The following is a 22,583-nucleotide window of genomic DNA, read 5'->3' on the forward strand; positions in this document are numbered from 1 at the left end:
ACCAGCTACCTGCGCCTCGCCCTCTGCTGGGACCTAGTACAGTTGTACTGACATCTGGCACATCACCCTGGGAGATGTACTTGCTTCAGACAAAGGTGGGCATAAGGGACATGATGTTCACATGGGTGAGCAGCACCTCGCTAGTTTCTGCCCGACACTCCCAAACGAAGGCCTGGCAGACTACCTGGGGTCTGTGCGGAACGTGGTCAGGGAAGGTAACGGAAGGGGTACACAGACAGATGGGAGGCTTCACAGGGGCTCCTCACCTCTGTGGCTTCCATCGCACCAGTTTGAGTTGTGCACCAGCACAAGTTGTGACTGACACTGGGAAACCTAGGAGTCATTTTCCCTCCTCAAATCAACACTCATGCAAAAAAAACCAAGTTTACAGTCTAAATTTTATTATCTTCAAGTCACAATACCCATCACAAATGTGTACCCTTTAAAACAGTAATAACACACATGGAGGAATTCTTGCAACAAAATACAGCAAACCAACAGAGACAACTGACTGTCACAGTGTCTTAAGGTCTGGGAATCCGGGCATGCTGCCCACAGGCTTGAGGAGACATCGTCAGGTTTAAGGCAAAGGGAACAGCCTACAAAAGGCACAACCATCAGCTACCTCTGGGAGAATCTCTTAGTTATTTCCTCCTTCAGGGTTACAGCTCAAGTGCCTCCCCTCCCTCCCCACACACCTGTGACTCAGAGTGGTCAGGCCAGCTGCTTGAGAGAATAGAAACAGTGACACAACTTGGGGAGAGACACAGCTGCCACCTTCTCCCTTAGGTTCGGTAGATGGACAGAGACAGTGGCCAAGTCACCCCAGCAGACACAAGTGTGGCAATAATAGTAATCTCTTCCGCAGAGGCAGCAGGAGAGTGGTTCCATGCCATGAATAGGGAGGAAAAAAAGCCCTTGCTGCAAAAGTGACTGGCTTCCTTAGGCCTTAAGCCCAGGTGCGGTATCTTCTTCTGTTGCAAGGCCAGGGGTAGAACTTGGTGAAAATAAGGTAGTAACATCTACAACACTTGTGGCAGAAAAGACATGAATAATAAAGGACGGGTAGACTGCTTGCTGGATAGTATTTGCCTCTAGAGAGATGCATTGGTCCACAGCAATTGGAAAAGGGAGTGGGACAGGAGGGATGGAAGTAAAAGCAGGGCCCTCTAATTCCACTTACCTCAAAGACTGAGCCCCCTAAGAACTCTGAATACATATCCCTAAGGTGCAAAGACTCTCACTCCACCCTCCCTTTCTCCTAAAACACTTGATTCGCCATCTCTTCCTACTGCAGAGACTTTGCTCTCAGTAGAGGCCTGAAGTCCACCAAGTCAAAAAGAAAGGCTCCTACCACAAACTTTGAGCTTCAAGGAGTTCAGAGAATCCAAGTATATAATAACAAAGGCCAACCAAAAGTGAAAGGCCAGCTCTGTAGATTTGGTGGGAAAAGACCAGCTCAGCTGGTAAATTCTTAATTATCTGGGTTGCAGGGAAGAACCAAAAGGGAACCAGAGAAACTAGTAAACCAGAAAAATAAACTTGTCTCATTTAAAGGCAGAGAGAGACAGAGAGAAAGAAAAAGAAACGAAAGAATATTAATTTAAGAATAACAAGCCAGGCTTTAAAAAACAAACATCTTAGAAAACAATACAAACAGGAAGGAGCTTCCCTGGGAGAAGACAGTGTCCCAGGACAAAGTGAAGAAGAGCCGAAAACCCGGGCTTCTGGATGTAGACGCGAAAGTCCGGGCAGCCTGAGCCTCTGCTCCTCCGAGCACGGCCAACTCAAGTGAAGAGTGGAAACGAGTGGAAGTCCGCTTGTGTCTCCCTTTCTCCTTGTAACAAACCTTTATCCTCAGAGGAAGGCAAGGGTCCTCTTAACATTCAGCTGCTTCCTCGTAGGAGCCGCCCTCCATCTTTGAAGCCCTCCTGGTAGTGAACAGCTGGCTGCGTGTCTCTTCTTTCCTGGGTCCTCACCTCTGCTGTTGTGACAGCGGTGGGAAAAGGGAAGAACCACCAAAGCGTGAGTGGACCTTCCGGTTATTGACAAGTTGTTTGCAAAAAGCCACATTTTAAACAATGTGTTTTAAAGTAATGTCCCTAAAAAAAACCCAAACTCCCATGGTCTTTCTCCTCCATGACCTTTAGAATTGGCTCTGCTCTAACACCTCAATTTTCGAAAATATGTGATTTTTTTACTTTTAAATTACAGCTTACATTCAATATTATTTTGTATTGTTTCAAGTGTTCAGCACGGTGGTTAGACAATCACATACTTTATATAGCACAGTGTCCCCCTGATAGTCCAGTGCCCACCCGGCGCCACATGCAGTTGTTACCACCGCAGTGACCGTGTTCCCTGTGCCACTCTCCCCACGACTGTTCTGTGACTTCCGACCTGTACTTTTAAGTTCCCTGACCTTTTTCATCCAGTGCCCCAGGCCCCTCACCCCTCTGACAACTGTCAGTCTGCTCTCTGTATCTATGAGTCTGTTTCAGTTTTGTTCGCTTACTTTGTTCTTTAGATTCCACATATAAATGAAATCATATGGTATTTGTCCTTTTCTGACTGACTTATTTCACTTAGCATATTACCCTCTAGGTCCATCCATGCTGTTGCAAATGGTAAATTTTTTTTTATGGCTAAACACCTCAAATTTAGATTTCCTTTTCTCTTAGTAAAAAATGCCCTCCTGTATTTTTTCCTTGCAGCTTCCCAAATGAACTTCTGTCAAGTTAACAATGGTTTCTACTTCAATCCTGCTCAATGCAACCGCAAAACAAAGAAACTGGCAAATTCTGGGACTCCTTTAAGCCTCCTCTCCAACCACAAAATAACTCATGATGACAACTCAAAGCATTAATGAGGCAACTGTTTGTTAAACAAGCAAGCGAGCATGAGCATTAGTTTTCAAAATGTTATAAGAGGCATAGTAAGTTGTACACTTACTTTTATATCATGTTAGATTTAAAATATTCAGAAACTCGTATTAACTGGAACCCCTGCTTACAACCTGAAATAATAAAGTTAGAATTTGTTATCAGGTCATTTAAAACAAAGCAAACAAAACAAAGACCGTTTCCATAGAAACACACCCAGCACAGGAGGGAAACCTGAAGAAAAAGAAAATCCACTGACGTACGACGCGGCCAGAAGTATGGGAAGCAGCTCTCATACCTCAGGTGGTGGGGGCTTGATGGTGACCGGCTGGGGAGTCCTCCGGGGCGGGGAGGGCTTCGGCTGCACCTGCTGCTGGGCCGGGTTGTAGTAAGTCACTCCTCCATATACCTGTGATGGGGCCTAGATACCCCAATAAGACGGAACTGAAAGTTAGGAATTCATCTAAACTATGACGGACCGAAAATGTCATTCGGGCACAAAAACAGAAGAACTGGGGAATTTATAATTTTTTAAACATCTAAGCTGCCCTCCTTAAAAACAAAATGATTCCTTATTTCTGTCTTAGTATGTCCTAATTACATTCTGGTTCCTGCTTCTTCAAAGCACGGCCCAGTGTCCTCTAACTCCTATCATCAGCTGACAAATGGCTGAGCTTAGCAGTCACACTCTGGATACCAGATGATTTCAACCTACTGGGAGTTAAGCAGCAGAGGGAGAGGTAGGACGGCAAATAGAATAGTTTCTTTATGCAGCTGAATAAATGGCCACCTAAGACATACCAAACACTTAAATGAAACACCATTAAAAAAACGAGAGTAAGTAGATAATGGGTATTACATAAGCTGCATTTCCAGCTCCTGACCACAAAGAGGCGTCCTGGAGCCACATGCAAATCAGTGGCATTGAAATGTTCTCTCAAATTTCTTAAGCATTTTCCCCACACCACACTCCTGTTCGATTTCAAGAATGTGTACCTAGAGAAATCTGCTCAATAGCCATCTCACCTGTGTATTAGGATATAGATGAGGAGGTGGCGGGGGAGGCAGTGCCCCTGGAGCATAAGGGTAACTGGGATTACCAAAATTCATTACTCCTGGAGCAGAGAAGTAAGTAGGAGCAAGCAGCTGCTGAGGTGGTGGCTGTCCTGGAGACATGGAAACTGGTGGGGGATAGAGGCCCGGATTGGGCAGGGGCGCTGGTGTCTGATGGGGATGTAAACCTGAATAAGGAGAAGAAAACAGAAATTGAAATAGAAAATAACAGTGTTTCCAGTATAAACAGGCTCAGGATGAAAGTCCTCAGGAGGGACCCAAGAGGTTTGTTGCCCAGGCAGTCGGAGTGGCCAGTCTCATAGGCAAGCAGCACAGAGCTCAGGAGGAGGGCGCCTGCAAGTACCCCACACACCTACTCATGTACTGGAAGCATACAAGGAGAGGTGCAATGCTTACCTGGGTGGGGAAGGTGCATTTCTGGCTGCACAATCATGCCCTGAGGAGGCAGTGGGGCAGGGCTGTCACCATGGGTATAGATTGGTCCCTGGAACTGCACTGTAGGATATCACATTGGGATTCTCATAAATTCTCAGTCTTCACATCACATGGACAAATCTCCCTGGTCCCCCAAACCCTTTAAGAGAATGTTCTCAATTTTCCATGTGAAGAAAACAGCAACCAGACAATAACCACTGTGAGAAGTCAGAACAAAAATTCAGGAGGCAGGAGGCTGGTCTCTTAGTGTGCTTCAAAGTGCCAAAAAAATACCCCAAGTATGAGGGGAAAACTCACGTGGATCATAGTAATGTCCCTCCATGATACTGATATGCACAGGAGGGGTGGGGGGCTCGGGCACAGGTCTCTGTCGCTGAGATGAATAGCGTTTGGCTCGCCCACCCTGCACACCCTGAAATAAAGAAACAGGCCTCACTCAGCGAGACTTCCAGATGGCCGACTCGTTCAAGTCCCCACCCTCCTTTAGGTGGGATTTTGTACGTGGCATGTCTTTAAAAAATATTTGCAAAATGAATTGAAAAATCAGTGAAAACATGAAGATTTGAACCTAAACCCTCTGCATTTCTCAGACCCAAATTAAATAAAACATGAGAAATTGGAAAACTGGCTTCAAAAGCTACTACACACATGCCCGTGCCAGTGTGACTCAGTGGACTGAGTGCTGGCCTATGAACCAAAAGGTCACAGGGTCAATTCCTGGTTGGGGCACGACCTGGGTTGTGGGCCAGATCCCCAGTTGAGGGTGTGTGAGAGGCAACACAGCACATATTTCTCTCCCTTTCTCCCTTCCTTCCCCTCTCTAGAAAAGTGAACAAATAAAATCCTTTTTTTTTTTTTAAAGCTATTATATGCGCCCCCATCTACAGCTTTCCCCCTGCCATACCATTTCTTCCATCCGGTTGAACTGAGGAGGAGGTCCTGCTCCCATGTGTATGTGGTTGTGCATTCCTGTAACGAACCAAAAAAGTCACCCCTGCAGAGCTGACAGAAGTGAGACTGAAAAATACCATCAAGAAAACGACAGGTTGAAGAATCCAACACAGCAAATGGCTTTCTGCTTTTAAACTAATGAAATCCTGCCCTGGGAGGTGTGGCTACTGGATTAAACGCTGGCCTCCGAACCGAATGATTCCCAGTCAGGGCACATGCCTAGGCTGAGGGCCCGGTTCGTGGCTGGGGACGTGTAAGAGGCAACCAACCCCCATTTCTCACACCGATGTTTCTCTACCCTTCTCCCTCTCTTCCTCTCTAAAAATAAATATATAAAATCTGTAAGTCAATAAAGCCTTTGAACATGAAAAAAATTATTTCAGTGAGAAAATACCAATTCAGTATTGCCCACTAAAGACTTTCCTGCACAGAATCCCTTGTAGGTCACAATTAGCACATTACATTATCAACCACAGTTAAAAAAAAAAATCTCAGCCCAGCCCTGGCTGGTGTAGCTCAGTGGATTGAGCGTGGGCTTGCAAACTGAAGGAATGCGGTTCGATTCCCAGTCAGGGCACATGCCTGGATTGCAGGCCAGTTCCCAGCAGGGGACACACGAGAGGCAACCACACATTGATATTTCTCTCCCTCTCTCCTTCCCCTCTAAAGATAAATAAATAGATAGATAGATAGATAGATACATACATACATACATACATAGATAAATAAAAATCTTTAAAAAAATACTGGTCATTAAAAAAAAAAAATCTCAGCCCAGAAGTTTCCGAGCACCAATTGGACAGTGAAGGATCTTCTGTAAATCTACCTGATTATTTCTGGCCACTGAGTTTGGGAAGAGATTCCCCTCTAGCTGAAAATGACTCAGAACCAAAAAACATTACATTCTAGAGACTGTCTTCCAGTGACAGTAAGTAGTATGGGCAGAGGGTAATGCTCCTGGATCCAAAGAGCAGCTCCAGGCACGTGTAGGCTGCCCTGGTTTTTGCTGTTTAAAAACCACGCACACCAGAGAAGGATGCTGCAACTCTGTCTACAGGAGGATTTCCAACCTTTAAATTCAAATGAGATTTCAGAAACTAAGGAACCTATCCTCTTATCTATCTGATTGGAGGAAGACTGAAGGTGGGCACAATGAGTGGTAGATAGGTTCTCGTCTCTAGAACTACGCTGTTCAATATATCCACTAGTCACATGTGTGGCTATTTAAATTTCAATTATTAAAATTTAAAGTCAGTCCTGGCTGGTGTAGCTCAATGGATAGAGTGCTGGACTGCACACCAAAAAGTCACTGGCTCGATTCCCAGTCAGCACACATGCCTGGGTTGCATGCTAGGTCCCCAGTTGAGGGCGTAAGAGAGGCAAGAGATTAATGTTTCTCTCCCTCTCTTTCTCCCTCCCTTCCCCTCTCTCTAAAAATTAAAATCTTTTATTTATTTATTTTTAAAATATTTTATTTATTTATCTTTAGAGGGGAATGAAAGGAGACAAGGAGAGAAGGAGAGAAATATCAATGTATGGTTGCCCCTCATGGGCAACCTGCTGGGGACTGGCCTGCAACCAGGCATGTGCCCTGACTGGGAACTGAACCGCAATCCTTTGGTTCGCAGGCCTGCGCTCAATCCACTGAGCTACACCAGCCAGGGCTAAAAATTAAAATCTTTTAAATAAATAAATGTATGTATGTATGTAATAAAATGGAATGGAATGAAAAGTTCAGGTACTCAGACACTTGGCTATGTTACAAGTACTCAAAAAGCACCACCACTGCAGAAAGTTCTTTTGGGTAGCCTGGCTCTAGAAAATTAAGGAAATTAGAAAGACTTTCCTCTCAAAAAGATTAGAAGATTCTCATCCAAATTCAAATGAATGAGTTTCTGCCTTCAAACTTTAACCATGAGTTCAAATTATGAAAACATCGCCACCTTCTTCTTCCACGGTTCTATAGAAAGTGGGAATGGATCCTGTACCCAGGAGCTCATTACTGATGACTAACCAGTTCACAGTGGCAAACTAGTGGGTTAGTCTTGGGTAACAGATAAAACTGCTGAGGTCCTTGGATGAATATACCTAGGAATCTACCTGTTTTTCGTCAGATACCACATCCCTGAGAGACTGAAGCTCCATGCTCCCAAACCCAATGTTGCAAAGAAAAAAAAAAATCTAGTTACTTCTAAGGTACCTACCCCGAAGTTCGCGTGGTTGCAGGAATGAGGGCTGTCCTGGATTCCAATTCTGGTCTGCTATGTTTAGTTGGGCCACATCTTGCTCAAGTCCACCTGTGGTAGAATCCACTGGAGCTTCCCAGTTCCCAGTCTTAGCAGGTGGAGGAGGAGGAGTTTCTGGGACTTGAGGTGCTGGGGTCAGCCCTTCAGGGGGAGGAGGCACCTCCTCTGCAACCTTGACTGCATCTCCAGCTTTGATTCTGGTTCTTCTCACCCGGGAATAGGATTTCTTCTCAACAGGCCTGTCGGGGGGTGGTGGTGCAGCGTCAGGAGCAGGAGCTGTGATCTCTGAGGCTGCCTCTTCCTTCTCAGGACTGCCAAGCACTTGAGCATCTGCTTCGGGAGATGGATCTCGCACAGGAGTCTGCTCCAGGCGTCGTGACCGGTAACTACTCTCGTGTTTAACAGTCTCACTGGACCGGCCACCATGCTGCCCACCAGCCTCCAGAGGCCTAAATCCAGCACGACCTTCCTTGAAGCCCCCAGATCGAGAGTAATTCCTGGGAGCAGACATGCGGCCAGTACCTGCAGCTTTCCTGTTGATAAATGTCCTTGGGGGTAGGGTACCCCCAGGACCCTGGTGGCGGTAAGGCTTGTTTGGCCGCTCACCAGTCCAGTTTGGATCTCTTTGTGGAGGACTCCCAAACCTGAATAAATGGAACAGAAAGGTCTGAAACTGAGGGTCAGAAAGACTTTCCATATTTCTCACCAATTCAATCACTTGCTGGAATGGTACTTTAAAAAACAGAGTTCTTTCTAAAATACCAATAGTCTAGATTCCAAAATTTGCTCACCTAGGTTTCCGGATTCTTCGGGGTTTAATGTCATCAGGATTGTGAGCTGAGCGGATGTCATATCCATAAAGAGCAATGAGCTCCTGTCGGGACTTCGGGGCCTGTTCATCTTCTCGGAACTTGTCATGCTCCCAGCGACCCTCATCTTTCCACAGTTTTCGCTGACGCCCCTTGGGTCTGGATAAAACCAGGAAAAAGTGTCTTAGATAGGCAGAATCTGTCAAGTACAGATGTTCATGAAACAAACAGGGTTGGGCGGGGAAACAGAAGGAACTCCGTGCAGTCTCTCTGTCTTCCCTGGTGACTGTACAGGTCTCCCAAAAGCAAGAGTGAATCGTAACACCTCAAGGCCTACCGGGCTCAAGTGCAACAGGGACAGAAATAAGGAAAGATTTCACTTCAAACTGCTCAGCCCCTTGAAAACATTTCTTTCCTGTGAGGCAGCCTATGCCAGTACTTCGTATGGCATAGGCTTTGGGCCTCAGGTTAAGAAAGGCAGTGGCAGTATAGGTATGGATTCTAGCTGCTGCACGAACAGTACCAAATATCCTAAGTGCCGCTTTCCTCATCTGTACAAGAGGTAACACTAACCTTAAAAATGTTGAGTGGTAAACAAAACACAGGTGAAGCACTTAGCGAAGCACCCAGCATACACGAAACACAAAATACACACTAAACAGCAGCAGCAAGTGGCTACTACCTGACTTCCTCCTCCTGAGTTTGCCCTCGAAGGTCGTGCTCAAAGAAGAGCCCTTTCCGTGGTATGTACGCCGGGTTCTTCCGATCTTCGTCATCATCCAAGTGCTTGGGTACTTTGTTCTCCACAGGCTCTGTGCTCTCCTGAAGGACAGACAAAGGCTTCCTTACTCCCTCCGGAGCTGAGAGCCCCTCTTCCCGTCCCCCACATGGAGGCCTCTGGTGGGGACTGACCTGTCCATCCCCACTCTGCCTCTCGCCTGTCACAGTGCCTTTGGAGTCAGGCTTTTCTTCTCCCTTCTCTTCTTTTGCTGAAGAATTTGCCGCGTCATTGGCTTCTGATTTCAACTCTACTTTGGAGTTTTCTTCTTCACTGTACTCCCCTTCTTCGCCCTGAAAAAGTCTCCCTGTCAACTATGGAGGTAAGATCTGAAAGGTGCATTTAAAAATTTTCCATTCTTTAGGAAAACATTTTCTAAGGAATTTAAGAATTAAAAGCAAACATATTGCCCTGGCTGGTGTGGCTCAGTTGATTTCGCGTTGCCCAGCAAAATGAAAGGTTGTGGGTTCGATTCCTGGTCAGGGCATATGCCTGGGTTGCAGATTCAGTCACTAGTCGATCTGTTTCTCCCTCTCATCAACATTTCTCTCCCTCTCTTTCCTCTTCCTTTCCCCTCTCTCTAGAATCAATACAAAACAAAAAAAAAAGACAAACATACCAATATTCTTACTAAATTTTCTAGAGGATATTCTTACTAAAATTTTTAGAAGATAAGGGCACTGTGAAAACAAAATCACATAAAATATATTCACACGTAGAGCTCCATATAAGCTTTCCAGGAAGATATGCAATTAAACGGTAACAGTGACAGTCTCTGGGAAGGAGCCCAGGGAACGTGGATGGGAGGGAGTAAAGTGCCTTACATACAGGAAGAGCTTAATCTGTGCTGATAGTTTCTCTCCTGCTCCATCGTCTCTTAAACAAACAGTGCCTAATAACTATGCTGTAACTCAAGTTGTGAATTTTCTCATCTCAAAATAGCTTAGAACAGAGATCCTAACTCAACAGTTTAGATTATGTGAGCCCCTTTTTAGAATCTAAGCTTTTCATGGCTCTCTTTGAGATAGAGGCTCAGTAGTTCCACTAAGAAAACATATAATGACAAAACAACTACTATATATTCAGTAATACTTTAAATTTACATTTCATTGACTTTTACATACTCAGAATAGTAGTATGTGAAGATGAGAGATGTACAGTCAGTCTATAGATAACGAGAGCTGAGCTAGTGGGTTTGCAAACTTCCCTCAACTCTGATTTCCCAAGGCACTGTTAGCCCTCAGGTTGGAAAACAGTGGCTCACATTTTTGATGTCTATGATAGGCACACTAAATTTTCTGCAGCATGAGATCCCCTTAACAGGTAACTCTGTCCAAAATTACATAATCATAAAATTTGGACTTGGGAAACCTTAGAGAACAAGTTAAAAATTCCATCTTAGAAACAAAATTAAAAGCCCAAGTGCTCTTTCTCTTCTCCACCACCTTTCCCCCTCTCGATACATCAAGATTATATAATCCTGCTGTGACAGAGAAAGTGGGCATCTGTCCACACACAGGAGGGCCCTGAGGCCATAGGAATCACTAGAAAGGGTCAGGTAATAGGGGTGCAGCTAATTCTAGGCAGGGAAAAGAGGCAGCTAAGGCTCATGCTAAGAAGATCAGAGTTACTCTTCTCTTCTTGCCCTCCCAAAATTTGGAACTAAGAAGGCAAAGCGGTAAACTAGGGGGGTGGGTTTAGAGAACTGTTAGAACACAAAGACATGAGTTCAAGGGAAGGTGGTCTAGTCCCTACTGCTGGGTTAACATGTCAGGGTATGAGATACCTCTGCCACCTGTTGAATATGTATACAACTGCTCTTATTCTCCCACTGGGTCCGACACTTAACCCAAACCAGACCTTTTTGTAACTCTAACCCAGGCTGGCCTCAGGCGTCTGATCAGAGACTCACTGTGAGATTCCTGATGAAGCAAGATGCTCTAGGTTTTTGCCCTTTCTTCAAATAGAGCTGAGTCAGCCTGATTAGTCCAGATAAGCCAATTTCCCCGTGTTCAGCCTCTGGGTATTTTGGTCTCTAAGTATTTTGGGTTAGATTATCAGAAAGGTGATACTGGTACAAACCCTACAGAACTGAGGAAGACTGACCCCATGCACACTGTGAGAATCAAGCCTTTACCCAGTGCTTCTTAACTACCAACTGCCCTTGATTCTTCCCATTTTGCCTCAATCATAAGTTTTCCCTCCTCTTGAGATGGGGATGGGTAGGTGGTAATCATTTAGTTCTTTCCTTGATCCTATTTTCCCTGCTAATTCTGCAGCAGAAATTGCAAGAATATTACTTGCTGTGTATATGTGACCTTAATTCATCACATGCCCACACACACACTGACCAATTCAAACATCTTAAAATAGTGTCAGCACAAATAATAAGGAAAGTTTGTTTTCATGCTCTCCCTCCTCTCATCTAGCAGTGGAATGTGAAATGAGGCAACTCTTTTATTCCAAATGAGAAACGAATTTTGTTTCCAGGGCAGGACAGAAAGGTACAAATGGCATAGTGCTGAGGATATTCTAAATCAGAGTGCAAGTCTGGTCTCACTGAAGTGAAAGTGCTACCCCAGCCCTGACCAGGTGGCTTAGCTGGCTGGAGTGTTACCCTGAACACCAAAAAGTTGCAGGTTCAATCCCCAGTTGGGGCATGTACGGGAGGCAAGTGATCGATGTTCTTGCTTTCAAATCAATAAACATATCCTCAGATGAGAATTTGCAAAAAAAAAAAAAAAAGTGCTATCCTAAGGTCGTCACGCTGTTCTGGCTGAGGGCTGACATCAAAAACCTTTTTTGGCCCTGGCTAGTGTGGCTCAGTGGATTGAACACCAGTCTATGAACCAAAAGGTAGCAGTTCGATTCCAGGTCAGGCAGGGTACAGGCCTGCATTGTGGGCCAGGTCCCAGGTTGAGGACATGTGAAAGGCAACTGAACAACATTTTTCTCCTTCCCTTCCACTCTCTCTAAAAATAAAAAAGTAAAATCTTTAAAAACAAACAAACAAACAAGAACCCTTTTCCAGAGACGAACTCCCCTACTGCTGATTCCACCACGTAGCGTACACTGTTCGCAACCCCAAAGCCTAACTCTCCCACGAAACAACCGCTTCCCAGGCTGAATTCTCACTGTAGAAGTTTTAGCTCATCCTTCCACTCCCACATATTTCAGAATAAAGGGTGGAGTTGGTGTCTTCCTTGTTTTCTATCTCTTCTGGATCCAACTCCTCTAGCCTCATTTTAAACTACTGCTTCTCTGGGGCTCCTGTCACCTGGCTATACCTCTACACCCCTGCCTGCGCCCACCCTGTCATTCACTCGAAGCCTTCAGCAATCAGTTCACATTCTTCACCTCCACCTCAGGCATCCATTTCCATGGCCACACTCCAGGCCAGTCTTACCTGCGTGGATGAAAAAAGGGGTTCTATGGAAAGTAACCTCACAGGGTGAAACGATCATAAATTCCTAAGGGCAGGCAGATCATGGTGGGTATTCACACCTCAGATCTGTAACTTCTTAAGTAAATTACCTTTGCCTTAAACAAGCCCTGTCTATTGTTTCTGTGCATCTACGTCAATGCACCTCTGAATAAGCAACCTCAAGGGAGCACATAATCCTGCTCACTGTCCTGTAATCCAATCCCCATCTTGCTTTCCCCACCTCTTCCATGTAATCTTCCTTACTTTCCCTCCTTAACTTCAAAGGCATAAAAGAAGCAATTGAGATCTTGCTCCTTGGCATAAGTGGCCAGTTTGGCTCAAACTCTCACAAAACATCGATACTTGGTATTATTATGCAGGCTTTAAAGTAAACCTGATCCATATTTTAAATCTTAAATTTAAATACCCTATAGTTTGGCCCTGGCTGGTATAGCTCAGTGGATTGAACGTGGGCCTATGAACCAAACAACCTTGGTTCGATTCCCAGTCAGGGCATGTGCCTGGGTTGCAGGCCAGTTCCCAGCAGGAGATGCACGAGAGGCAACCATACATTAATGTCCCTCTCCCACTCTCCTTCCCTTCCCCTCTAAAGATAAAAAAAAAAAACTTTAATAAACAAACAAACAAACAAACAAACAAATAAATGCCCTAGACTTTGGTCAAAACTGCCACATTTAAAGGAATGAAGTTAGACCCTTATCTCACTCCATATACAACAAGTAACTAAAAAATACCTAAATGTAAGAACTAAAACTATGAAACTCTTTGAAGAAAACACAGGAGCTAGCCTTCACAATTTTGGAGTTGGCATGGATTCAGCAAAGCCTTATCAGATACAACATCAAAAGCACAAGCAACAAAAGAAAAAAACATATATTGAATTTCAAAATTAAAACCTTACACTACTGAGAAAATGAAAAGATGACCCGCAGAATAGGAAAAGTGTTTGCAAACCACATATCCGATAAGGAACTTGCATCTAAAATATATAAAAAACCCTTACAACTTAACGATACAAAGACAACCCCATTTAAAAATGGACAAAGTATCTGAATCACCATCTTTCTGAGAAGTAGCAAATTGGCTGATAAGCGCAAGAAAAAATGCTCAACATCATTAGTCATCCCAGAAATGTAAATTAAAATGAGATACCATTTCACATCTACTGAGATGGCTAGAATAAAAAAGTCAAGAAAGCCTGCTGGTTGGAGTGTCATCTCATAAACCAAAAGGTCATGGGTTCAATTTCTGATCAGGGCACATACCCAGGTTGCAGGTTCTGTTCCCAGCTGGAGCATGTGTGGGAGGCAACCAATCAATGTTTCTTTCTCTTTCTCTCTTGTGCTCTCCCCCCACCCCCGAAAATCAATAAGCATGTCCTTTGGTGAGAATTTTAAAAAATCAAGACAATAACAAGTGCTGTTTAGTATGTGGAGAAACTAGATTCCCCATGCACTGCTTTTGGGAATGTAATCTGGTACAGCTACTCTGGAAAACAGTTTGACAGCTCCTCAAACAATTCAGGGGTCCCCATATGACTCAGCAGTTCCATTCCTAGGTACATACCCAAGAGAAATGTAAGCGTACGTCCACACAAAAGCTTGCACAGTAAAAAAATGTGGCATATCCCTACAATGGAATCATATTCAACCAGAAAAAGGAATGCAGTACTGATTGATACATGCAACAATTTGGAAACATGCTAAGTGAAGAAGCCAGCCATAAGAGTCCATATATTATATGATTCCATTCATATAAAATTCCAGAATAGGGAAATCTCTAGACATAGAAAGTAGACTTATGGTTGCTTAGGGCTGGGAGAGATGCAGATGGAGAAACTGGGGCAGGGGTGATAACTAAAGAATACAGGGTTTCTTTCTGAGGTGATGAAAATGTTCTGAAACCGTAGCGATGGCCACATATACCTGTGAATATACTAAAAACCACAGAACTGTGTATTTAAATGGATAACTCGCACAGCATGTCAGTAAAGCAATTAAAAAAATCCTATTATTCCTCTCCTTACCCAGTTTTTCCCTTACCCTCTCACCTACAACTCAAGATACCCACTCCCTTGACTTCCCCACTTTCTCCCTATCAATCAATCCTTTCCCACATTCACTTCCCCTCTAGAGATTCCCTGGCCAATTCATCTCAATGACTACTAATAACATTCTCAATTCACATGCCACTCACATGTGCCCGAGATGGGACCAACTCAAACACCTCCTTTCTCTAGGCCTATAACCAGACTACTGAACCATCACTAAAAGGAGTTAAAAAAAACTTCACTCTTCAGCCCTGGCCAGTGTGGCTCAGTGGACTGAGTGCTGGCCTGCAAACCAACAGGTCGCCGGTTCCATTGATTCCATTGATTCCAAGTCAGGGCACATGCAGAGGTTGCAGGCCAGGTCCCCACTTGGGGGCGTGTGTGATGCAACCTATCAATGTTTCTCTTGCATATCAATGTTTCTAGCCCTCTCTCGCTCCCTTTCCCTCTAAAAAGTAAATTAAAAATATATTTTTCAAAGTGTTTAAAAAAGTGGGAAAAAAAACTATCTCTCTCTCTCTCTCTCTAAAATCAAACCAAAACAAAATAATACAACAAAGACATCACCAAACTCTCTCTTAACCTCACAGGCTTCTTTCCAGCTATCTCTCTAGACTCCCCTTATAGTCAAGATTCTTTAAAAAATTTTCTTAAAGAAACCTTGGCTGGGTAGGTCAGTAGATTAGAGTATCATCCTGATACACTAAGGCTATAGGTTCAATGCCCAGTGAGGGCACATACAAGAGTCAACCAATTAATGCATAAATAAATGAACAATAAGTTGATATCTCTGTAAAATCAATTAATAAAGTTTTTTAAATATTTCATTTATTTTTAGAGAGAGAGGGAGGGGGGAGGGAGGGAGGGGGGAGGAGGGGAGGGAGGGAGGGAAACAGCAACCTGAGAGAGAAATACCAATTGGTTGCCTCTCTTACTGTACCTGCAACTCAGGCATGTGCCCTGACTAGGAATTGAACCAGTGACTTTTCACTCTGTGAAATAACGCCCAACCAACTGAGCCAGACCGGTGCAGTCAATAAGTAAAATTTAAAAAAATAAAATTTTTTCTTAAAGGACTCTGAGAAAATGGAAGTAGCATAGTTTTTGATCTCTTTAAATCTCCATATGAAATGAGAGCGTTAGACAGCAAAATCAAAACCCTTCTAACATTTACAACAAAACTAGGTTACAAGGTATCCCCAACACCCAAAACATATGCACAGAAGAACAAAGAACCAACAGCCGCAAGACCTGTATCAGACGGAGTCAGTGCCAGAGAAAGCAGAGAAGTAAATGGATCTGAGAACAGGAGAACCCTGAAATAATCAACAGGTACTCAGTGGAAAGTAGCACTGACAGCAGTCGAAACTGGGAGGTAACTATTGCCTTCGGGAGCACACAAGCATAAGGACCCTGCAGTAAGGAGGTCTGACTGGGGCTAGAGAAGTCTAATCCCCACTGAACCTTGAAACTGTCCTGGTTACCATGGCTCCTTTCTAGGATGGGGTCCCACACTGAAGAGAAACTGTTGAGATGAGAATCATATTGAACAGAAGAGTGATAAAAGAAATGAAGGAGGCCCTGGCCAGGTAGATTAGTTGGTGAGAGCATGGTCCCGATATGCTAAGGTTGTGGGTTTGATCCCCAGTCAGGGTACATATAAGGATCAACCAATGTAAGTGCATGGATAAACGGAACAACAACTCAATGTATCTCTCTTCTTCCCTCCCCCCCACTCTCTAAAATCAATAAAACATATTTTAAAAAACAAAGAGCACTGGCTGGTGTGGCTCAGTTGGATGGAGTGTCATCCCGTAAACTGAAAGGTTGTGGATTCGATGTCCAGTCAGGGCACATACAAGAGGCAATGATGTTTCTGTCTTGTGTAAGTGTTTCTCTCCCTCTCTCTCTCCCTCCTTTCCCCCCTCTCTAAAAATCAATAAGCATGTTCTCCCATGAGGATTAAAAAAAAAAGAAATGAACGAAAGACTAAAACAAATTAATAAGAGGAATAAAAGCAGGAAATCTCAAAAATCAAGTCACCTTATATTCCTTAACACTACTGGAAAATAACAGAAGAGGGAGCTCTGTGAAGTTAGAAAAAGCTATTCTGAGCCACTTCTAAGAGATCAAAAAAACCTAATTTTACATAAAACTAACAGAAAAACATAGAGGTCAAATTCCCTATAAAATTATCATGAGAAAAAAAAAGTAGAATAGCATTCCTACAGACAATAAAAGCATGCCAGAAAGACATGCACATATACCAAAATTATAACTTCTATTTCAAAATGAGCTAAAAGACATTAAGAAAATTATATAAGGCATGAAATAACAGTCGGAATTAGCAAAACTTGAAACGACTCAGGAAGGTATTAAAAATTTAAAAAAAAAACATTTCAAATAGAGGTTAACTACAAGGAACACTAAAGTTAATAAACCCAATAATGTCATAAGAGAAATAAAAGGTGAAAAGAAAATATTTTAAAAATCAGCCTTGGCTGCTGTAGCTCAGTGGATTGAGCACAGGCCTGTGAAGCAAAGGGTCACCGGTTCGATTCCCAGTTAGGGGCACATGCTTAGGTTGCAGACCAGTTCCCAGTAGGGGACACATGACAGGCAACCACACACTGATGTTTCTCTCCCACTCTTTCTCCTTCCCTTCCCCTCTCTCTAAAAATAAATAAATAAACTATATATTTTTTTAAATCAAAAAGAGCCTTGGCAGGGTAGCCCAGTTGGCAGCACCATCCCAATTCACCAAGGTTGCAGGTTCAATCCCCAGGAGGGATACATACCAGAATCAACCAAAGAGTGCCTAAATAAGTGCAACAACAATTGATCCTTCTCTCTCTCTAAAGTCAATAAAACATCAAAAAGAAATGAAGAAAAAAGATAAAACGGACTAGAAAGAAAGAGTTACATAGTGAAGGCAGACAGAGAATATTTAGGAGCCCCATGACATATCTCAGAACGGCAGATCTCATACCTGCCAACACTGACCCAGAATGACCAGTACCAAGAAAATTATAACAGAATTACTGGACCTGAAAGAAAATATCCTCAATATATATAGACAAAACAGCAAGGGACTTGTAAGGGAAAGAAAATTAGGTGATCATCAGTTTTGCCCAAGATAAAATCTTTGGCTAACACTGTTTTCATGAATCTGAAAATACCCATTTGCAGGAAATACAAAGAGACAGAGGGAGCACATTGTATTGGACCACGAGTGGACAACCATCAAAATCTTTTCAACACATAAATTGTGGGGAAAAGAAAGGGATGAAAAACTAACCTGTAGACTAAGAGATCAAATTTTTAAAAATAGGAAAGAGCCCTGGCTGGTGTAGCTCAGTGAATTGAGCATGGGCCTGTGAACCAGACAACCGCGGTTTGATTCCCAGTCAGGGCACATGCCTGGGTTGCAGGCCAGTTCCCAGCAGGGGACATGCAAGAGGCAACCATACACTGATATTTCTCTCTCTCTCCCCTTCCTTTCCCCTCTAAAGATAGACATAAAATTTTTAAAAAAATAAAAATAAAAAATAGGAAAGAGTAAGCTGCAGTATCTAAGTATATACAGTTAGTAACAAAAAAGAGATGCAAGCATGTAATAGATTACTATGAAAAATCAGGATATCAGATCTCACTCTCTGATCTTAATCTAGGGCAGCACTATCCCACTGGGCTTTCTGTGATGATGAAAAAAAAATTTTAAGATTTTTAAAACTTGATTTATCTTTAGAGGGGAGGGGAGGAGAGAGGGAGAGAAATACCAATGTATAGTTGCCTCTCTGCTTCCCCTGCTGGGAACTGGCCTGCAGTCCAGGCATGTGCCCTGGCTAGGAATTGAACCATGGTTGTTTGGTTTGCAGGCCCGCACTCAATCCACTGAGCTACACCAGCCAAGGCTTGATGAACATTTTTTTATCTGCTGTCCAATACAGCAGCCATCAGCCATATATGGATAACATAAAATATAGCTATTAAGAGAGAGGAACTGAAGTTTTAACTCTAGTTTAATGAATTTAAATAGCCACATTCGGCTGGTAGCTAACCCAATCTCAATCTCAAAAAATCTAAAACTTAACCCACCACTGTCCCTTCTGAAACCTCCCCTCCTATGGTCTCACTCTCAGCAGATACCACCATTCATCAAGCTGAGCATCCCTCTGACTCCTTAATTCAGGCTTAACATCCAACCAATCAAGAATTTCTGTTAATACCATTTAAATATCTCTCCAGTCTGTCTATAATGTGTAAGTCCCACTGCCATGTCCCTTCTTTAGGGTACCATCATGTCCCTTGGACCATCCTAATAACCTTTTAACAGCTTTGCCTGCCTCCGATCCTGCCTCACCTACAATTCATCATTCACACTTAAACCTTCAGTAGTTGTTCTTTCCTATTAGGATAACATTCAAACTCACTTACATACAGAATGGTGAGTTGTATAAATTCAAAATCACGAAACCTCACTAACACTCCATACTGGCTGCAGTCTTTCCAATGTTTCCATTCTCCAGTGACTACTGTCCCATCCCTCACTCTAAAATCTTTCATGCATATCCCTTTATACTCTTTGCAGATAACTTGACCACTGACTTGAGAGAAAAATAAGTCACTTCATCAAATACTACATTCTGTCAATTCCATAACCTACATAACTTTTGGTTCTGTCCACTTCTATTTTCACCTCCATCATTTCACTCCGTGCCACACCTACCACTCCCCTGGACTTCCACCTTTCTTAACTAGCTTTTCTGTCTCCAACCTTGTTGCCCTCAGATCAAGTCCCCCCCATCACAGATAAAAACAACTGTTATAAAAATAGTAATTCTCAAATGTTACTGTGCATAAGCATCAACCTGGGATCTTGTTAAAGTACAAAGGTCTGAGTTTTCCCTCCCTCTGCAATGCCACAGGAGGACTAGCCACTAGGTTTTCTGATGCACGTGTTCCTTGGATTTGACAAACTCAGCTTTAAACTTTAAGTCTAAACATACATTCCTGTTTAAAAGCTTGTTATCTTTTTCACTTTCTTAGAATAAATTAAGATTAGGACTCAGACTTATCATTTACTATCAGTCATACTAAACTTTTCATATCCCACCCACTCATCATAGTCCATCCCTTCTCAACCTCTTCCCAGACACTGTTCCTTCCCTCTGCTTAGAACACTATGCCTGGCTATCTCCCACTCACCCTTCAAGTCTCCATTTTAACATCCCATCCTCTAAGCACCTCCAAATAACCTCAGCTCAGTTAGTTGCCCCTGCTCTGCACACCCGAAGCATCTTATGCTTCCAATACCATGCCCTTAGCAAACTTTATTGTAATTATTTCCTTAACTGCCCATTTCCCCCTCTGACCCAGAATGTAAATTCCATGAGGGTAAAAAACCATGTCTGTCTGGCACTCAGTGCCTATACAGCTCCTAGCACAGAGCAAGTTCAAGTAAGCCCTTCACTAATTTGTCTTTACGTATCCATCCTGTTCCACAGTGTCCTAGCCACATCAAACTACTTTCAAGTTTCCAAATATTTAACCTCTCCTGCCTCTGGGCTTTCACGCCTGTTGTTCCCTCTAACTTCCATCTACTCTTTTCTGACCACCTAAGATGCATCCGGTACCCAGCAATTGACACCTTACTTAACCCTATTCTCCAGCAGGATGTTCCTATTCAATTCCCATGACTGCCTGAGTGTCTGATCTCCTTACTCATAAGAATACTAAGTTTAGGAATTTTGTTGGTGTTGCCGGCTGCATCTTAATACAACCATCTGATAAGTAGTGATGGTTCTATAAAATTCATAGAATGAACCTCTGATCCACAATCCAATTCTTCCTGTACATAACTCCATAACCAAAATCCACAACTCGACTCTATTCAACAATCCCAAGAAATAGCCATTCTGATGGCATCTCTAGTAGTTTTACCAATCAAAACAAGTAAGTTCACAAAAGTTTGGCTTAAGAAAATTTTTACCTAAAGACAGAGAGAAAAGTCCCATCAACAAACTGAGGGTGTTTCTAACACAAACCAGTTAGAATCCTGCTGGGGGCTTCCAATGCACTCAGAAAAAAATACCCAACTGGCTGGCTTCGCTATATAAGCAGCATAAAATGAACTGGCACATGTCCTGTGAAGGGCTTCAGGAATGTTCTCATTCTCTTACATAGCATCTTATTTTCTTCAGATTGGGTGAACACTAACTACTAACAACGTAACACACGTGGCCTGAAGAAGTATGCACCAAGTTTCCTTCACTCTAACCAAACTACACCTTTTTTTGGTAAGCTTTTCAAAAGCATAAATAAAAAATGCACAAGGAGTAGCAAGTTGGACATGGTACTTCTGAACCACAGGCATATACACGTTTTTAAAATGCACTTTCAAAAGAAAAAATAGATACATGTATGTACATATATGTAAATAACATCTTCTACACTAAAGGAAAAATAACCTATCACACTCACTTCTGAGTCTTCTGCACTTTCATAATCCGAGAGAACAGCTGAAAGAAAACAGAAATGTGTAAAGAAAAAAGTAACAAATTATTATAATCACACTTCCTGACTATGTGCTTTAAGTAAGGCTAAAATTATCAGCAACCTATGAGGTGGGTAAAATTACAGTCCCCAGTTACAAACGCGAATCAGGCTCAACGAGTGACCTGCCTAACTAAGATCATGCTGCTAAAACCTATGTTCTTTAGTACTAAGCCACAGAGACTCACTCTGCAGCACCATTCCCCAAAGCCACAAAAACAGGAGAGGATGTCAACTGCTGGAAATAGGTGACCTGGGTGTTTGGGCAAAAAACTCACGATGATGCTACTCACCATCGCCCTCGATGCCATCTTCACTCTCCTGAAGGAAAGGAGAAGTCATGGGTTAGTTTTGCAATTTCCAGAGGGTGAAGAGCTGAAGACTCAACGCAAAACGATTAAAAAGGGAAATGAGGAATGCCACATCTTTATCAAGTAGCCTCCAAGGGCGATACGGTCCCTAGTTTCCGGATAAAACAGTCGCTGTCCACCCGCAGCGGCTCTGCACTGCTCCCGGAAACCCCCAGCCCCTCCTCTTTTTTCGGAGCTCCGGATGGAAGCTGCACTGGGAGAACCGTGCTCCTCTCCAACACTATATGCCACAGCATCTACCGCCAGCTCTCAGCCTCCCCTCCTTACCTACACCACGCCCCCAGGCCCCCAAGCCACCCGGCCCTGCCCACCCCGCCCGCGCGCACTCACACACTCAGACTCTTCAGCGCTCCTGGCACCCCCGCTCTCCACCCTCCGCAGATGAAGGGCCCCAGCTCGGCCTCCACGCTGGGAAGGTAGAGAGCCGCTGCCGCTGCCTCCAGCGCTACTGCTGCAGCCCCCGCCGCCCCGCGCCAGGGAACCGCCGCTGTCTGAGCCGGAAGCACCAGACTCTTCGTCCTCTGTGTCCTGCGAAGCTCGCTGCCGCCGCCGGTCCGCCATCTTACGGAGAACCGCCGTAGCCTACTAGTTCCTTACGTACGACCGTCGCAGGGGTTGCTGGGAGGCTAGAAAGCTAGTCCCGGCATGCTTCACTTACGGCACTGATGCCTAGTGTTTTCGGGAGATAGGCGGCTGGGGGCGGGTCTGGCGCCCTGCGGCACGTTTGCGGACCAGCGGGATTACGTAATCTCGGTTACGCGAGGAGGGTGCGTGGCGTGCCCCCTGACTTCCTCTGGGCAGGCTCCGGGCGAGGAGATCTGTCTTTGGGCAGCCGCCTTAGGCTCTTCGCTCGGCCATCTTGGGTTTTCCGAGTGGAAGGCGTGGACCTGTCACAGCTTCACTGCGGCATTGGAGCTGTTCATGGTTTTATTTTTCAATTTCTGGTTTCTGCCTACGTTTGAGGCAAATCATTTTACTGAAGTTGTT

General features: G+C 43.8%; 1 protein-coding gene across 2 annotated transcripts; it reads right to left on the reverse strand.

The window, feature by feature from the left end:
- Positions 1-379: 379 nt before the first annotated feature.
- On the reverse strand, positions 380-22,264 carry CASC3 (CASC3 exon junction complex subunit). Of its 2 annotated transcripts, XM_037129710.2 has the most exons (14): positions 21,927-22,249; positions 21,519-21,546; positions 21,154-21,191; positions 9,310-9,468; positions 9,080-9,219; positions 8,380-8,556; positions 7,547-8,232; positions 5,296-5,360; positions 4,689-4,803; positions 4,353-4,451; positions 3,909-4,123; positions 3,181-3,303; positions 2,953-3,016; positions 380-1,984 (listed from the first exon to the last, which is right to left on the reverse strand). In XM_037129710.2, exons 1-13 carry the CDS (start codon positions 22,155-22,157, stop codon positions 2,993-2,995), a joined length of 2,100 nt encoding a protein of 699 aa, XP_036985605.2. In that variant the 5' UTR covers positions 22,158-22,249; the 3' UTR covers positions 380-1,984; positions 2,953-2,992. The 2 variants fall into 2 exon arrangements, with proteins under 2 accessions (XP_036985605.2, XP_053512645.1); XM_053656670.1 differs by having other exon boundaries at positions 9,080-9,468; positions 21,927-22,264.
- Positions 22,265-22,583: the final 319 nt, after the last annotated feature.

The sequence above is a fragment of the Artibeus jamaicensis genome, unplaced genomic scaffold (genome assembly GCF_021234435.1).
Source record: "Artibeus jamaicensis isolate MK-2021 breed Jamaican fruit bat unplaced genomic scaffold, CSHL_Jam_final contig_1998, whole genome shotgun sequence".
Taxonomy (NCBI): domain Eukaryota; kingdom Metazoa; phylum Chordata; class Mammalia; order Chiroptera; family Phyllostomidae; genus Artibeus; species Artibeus jamaicensis.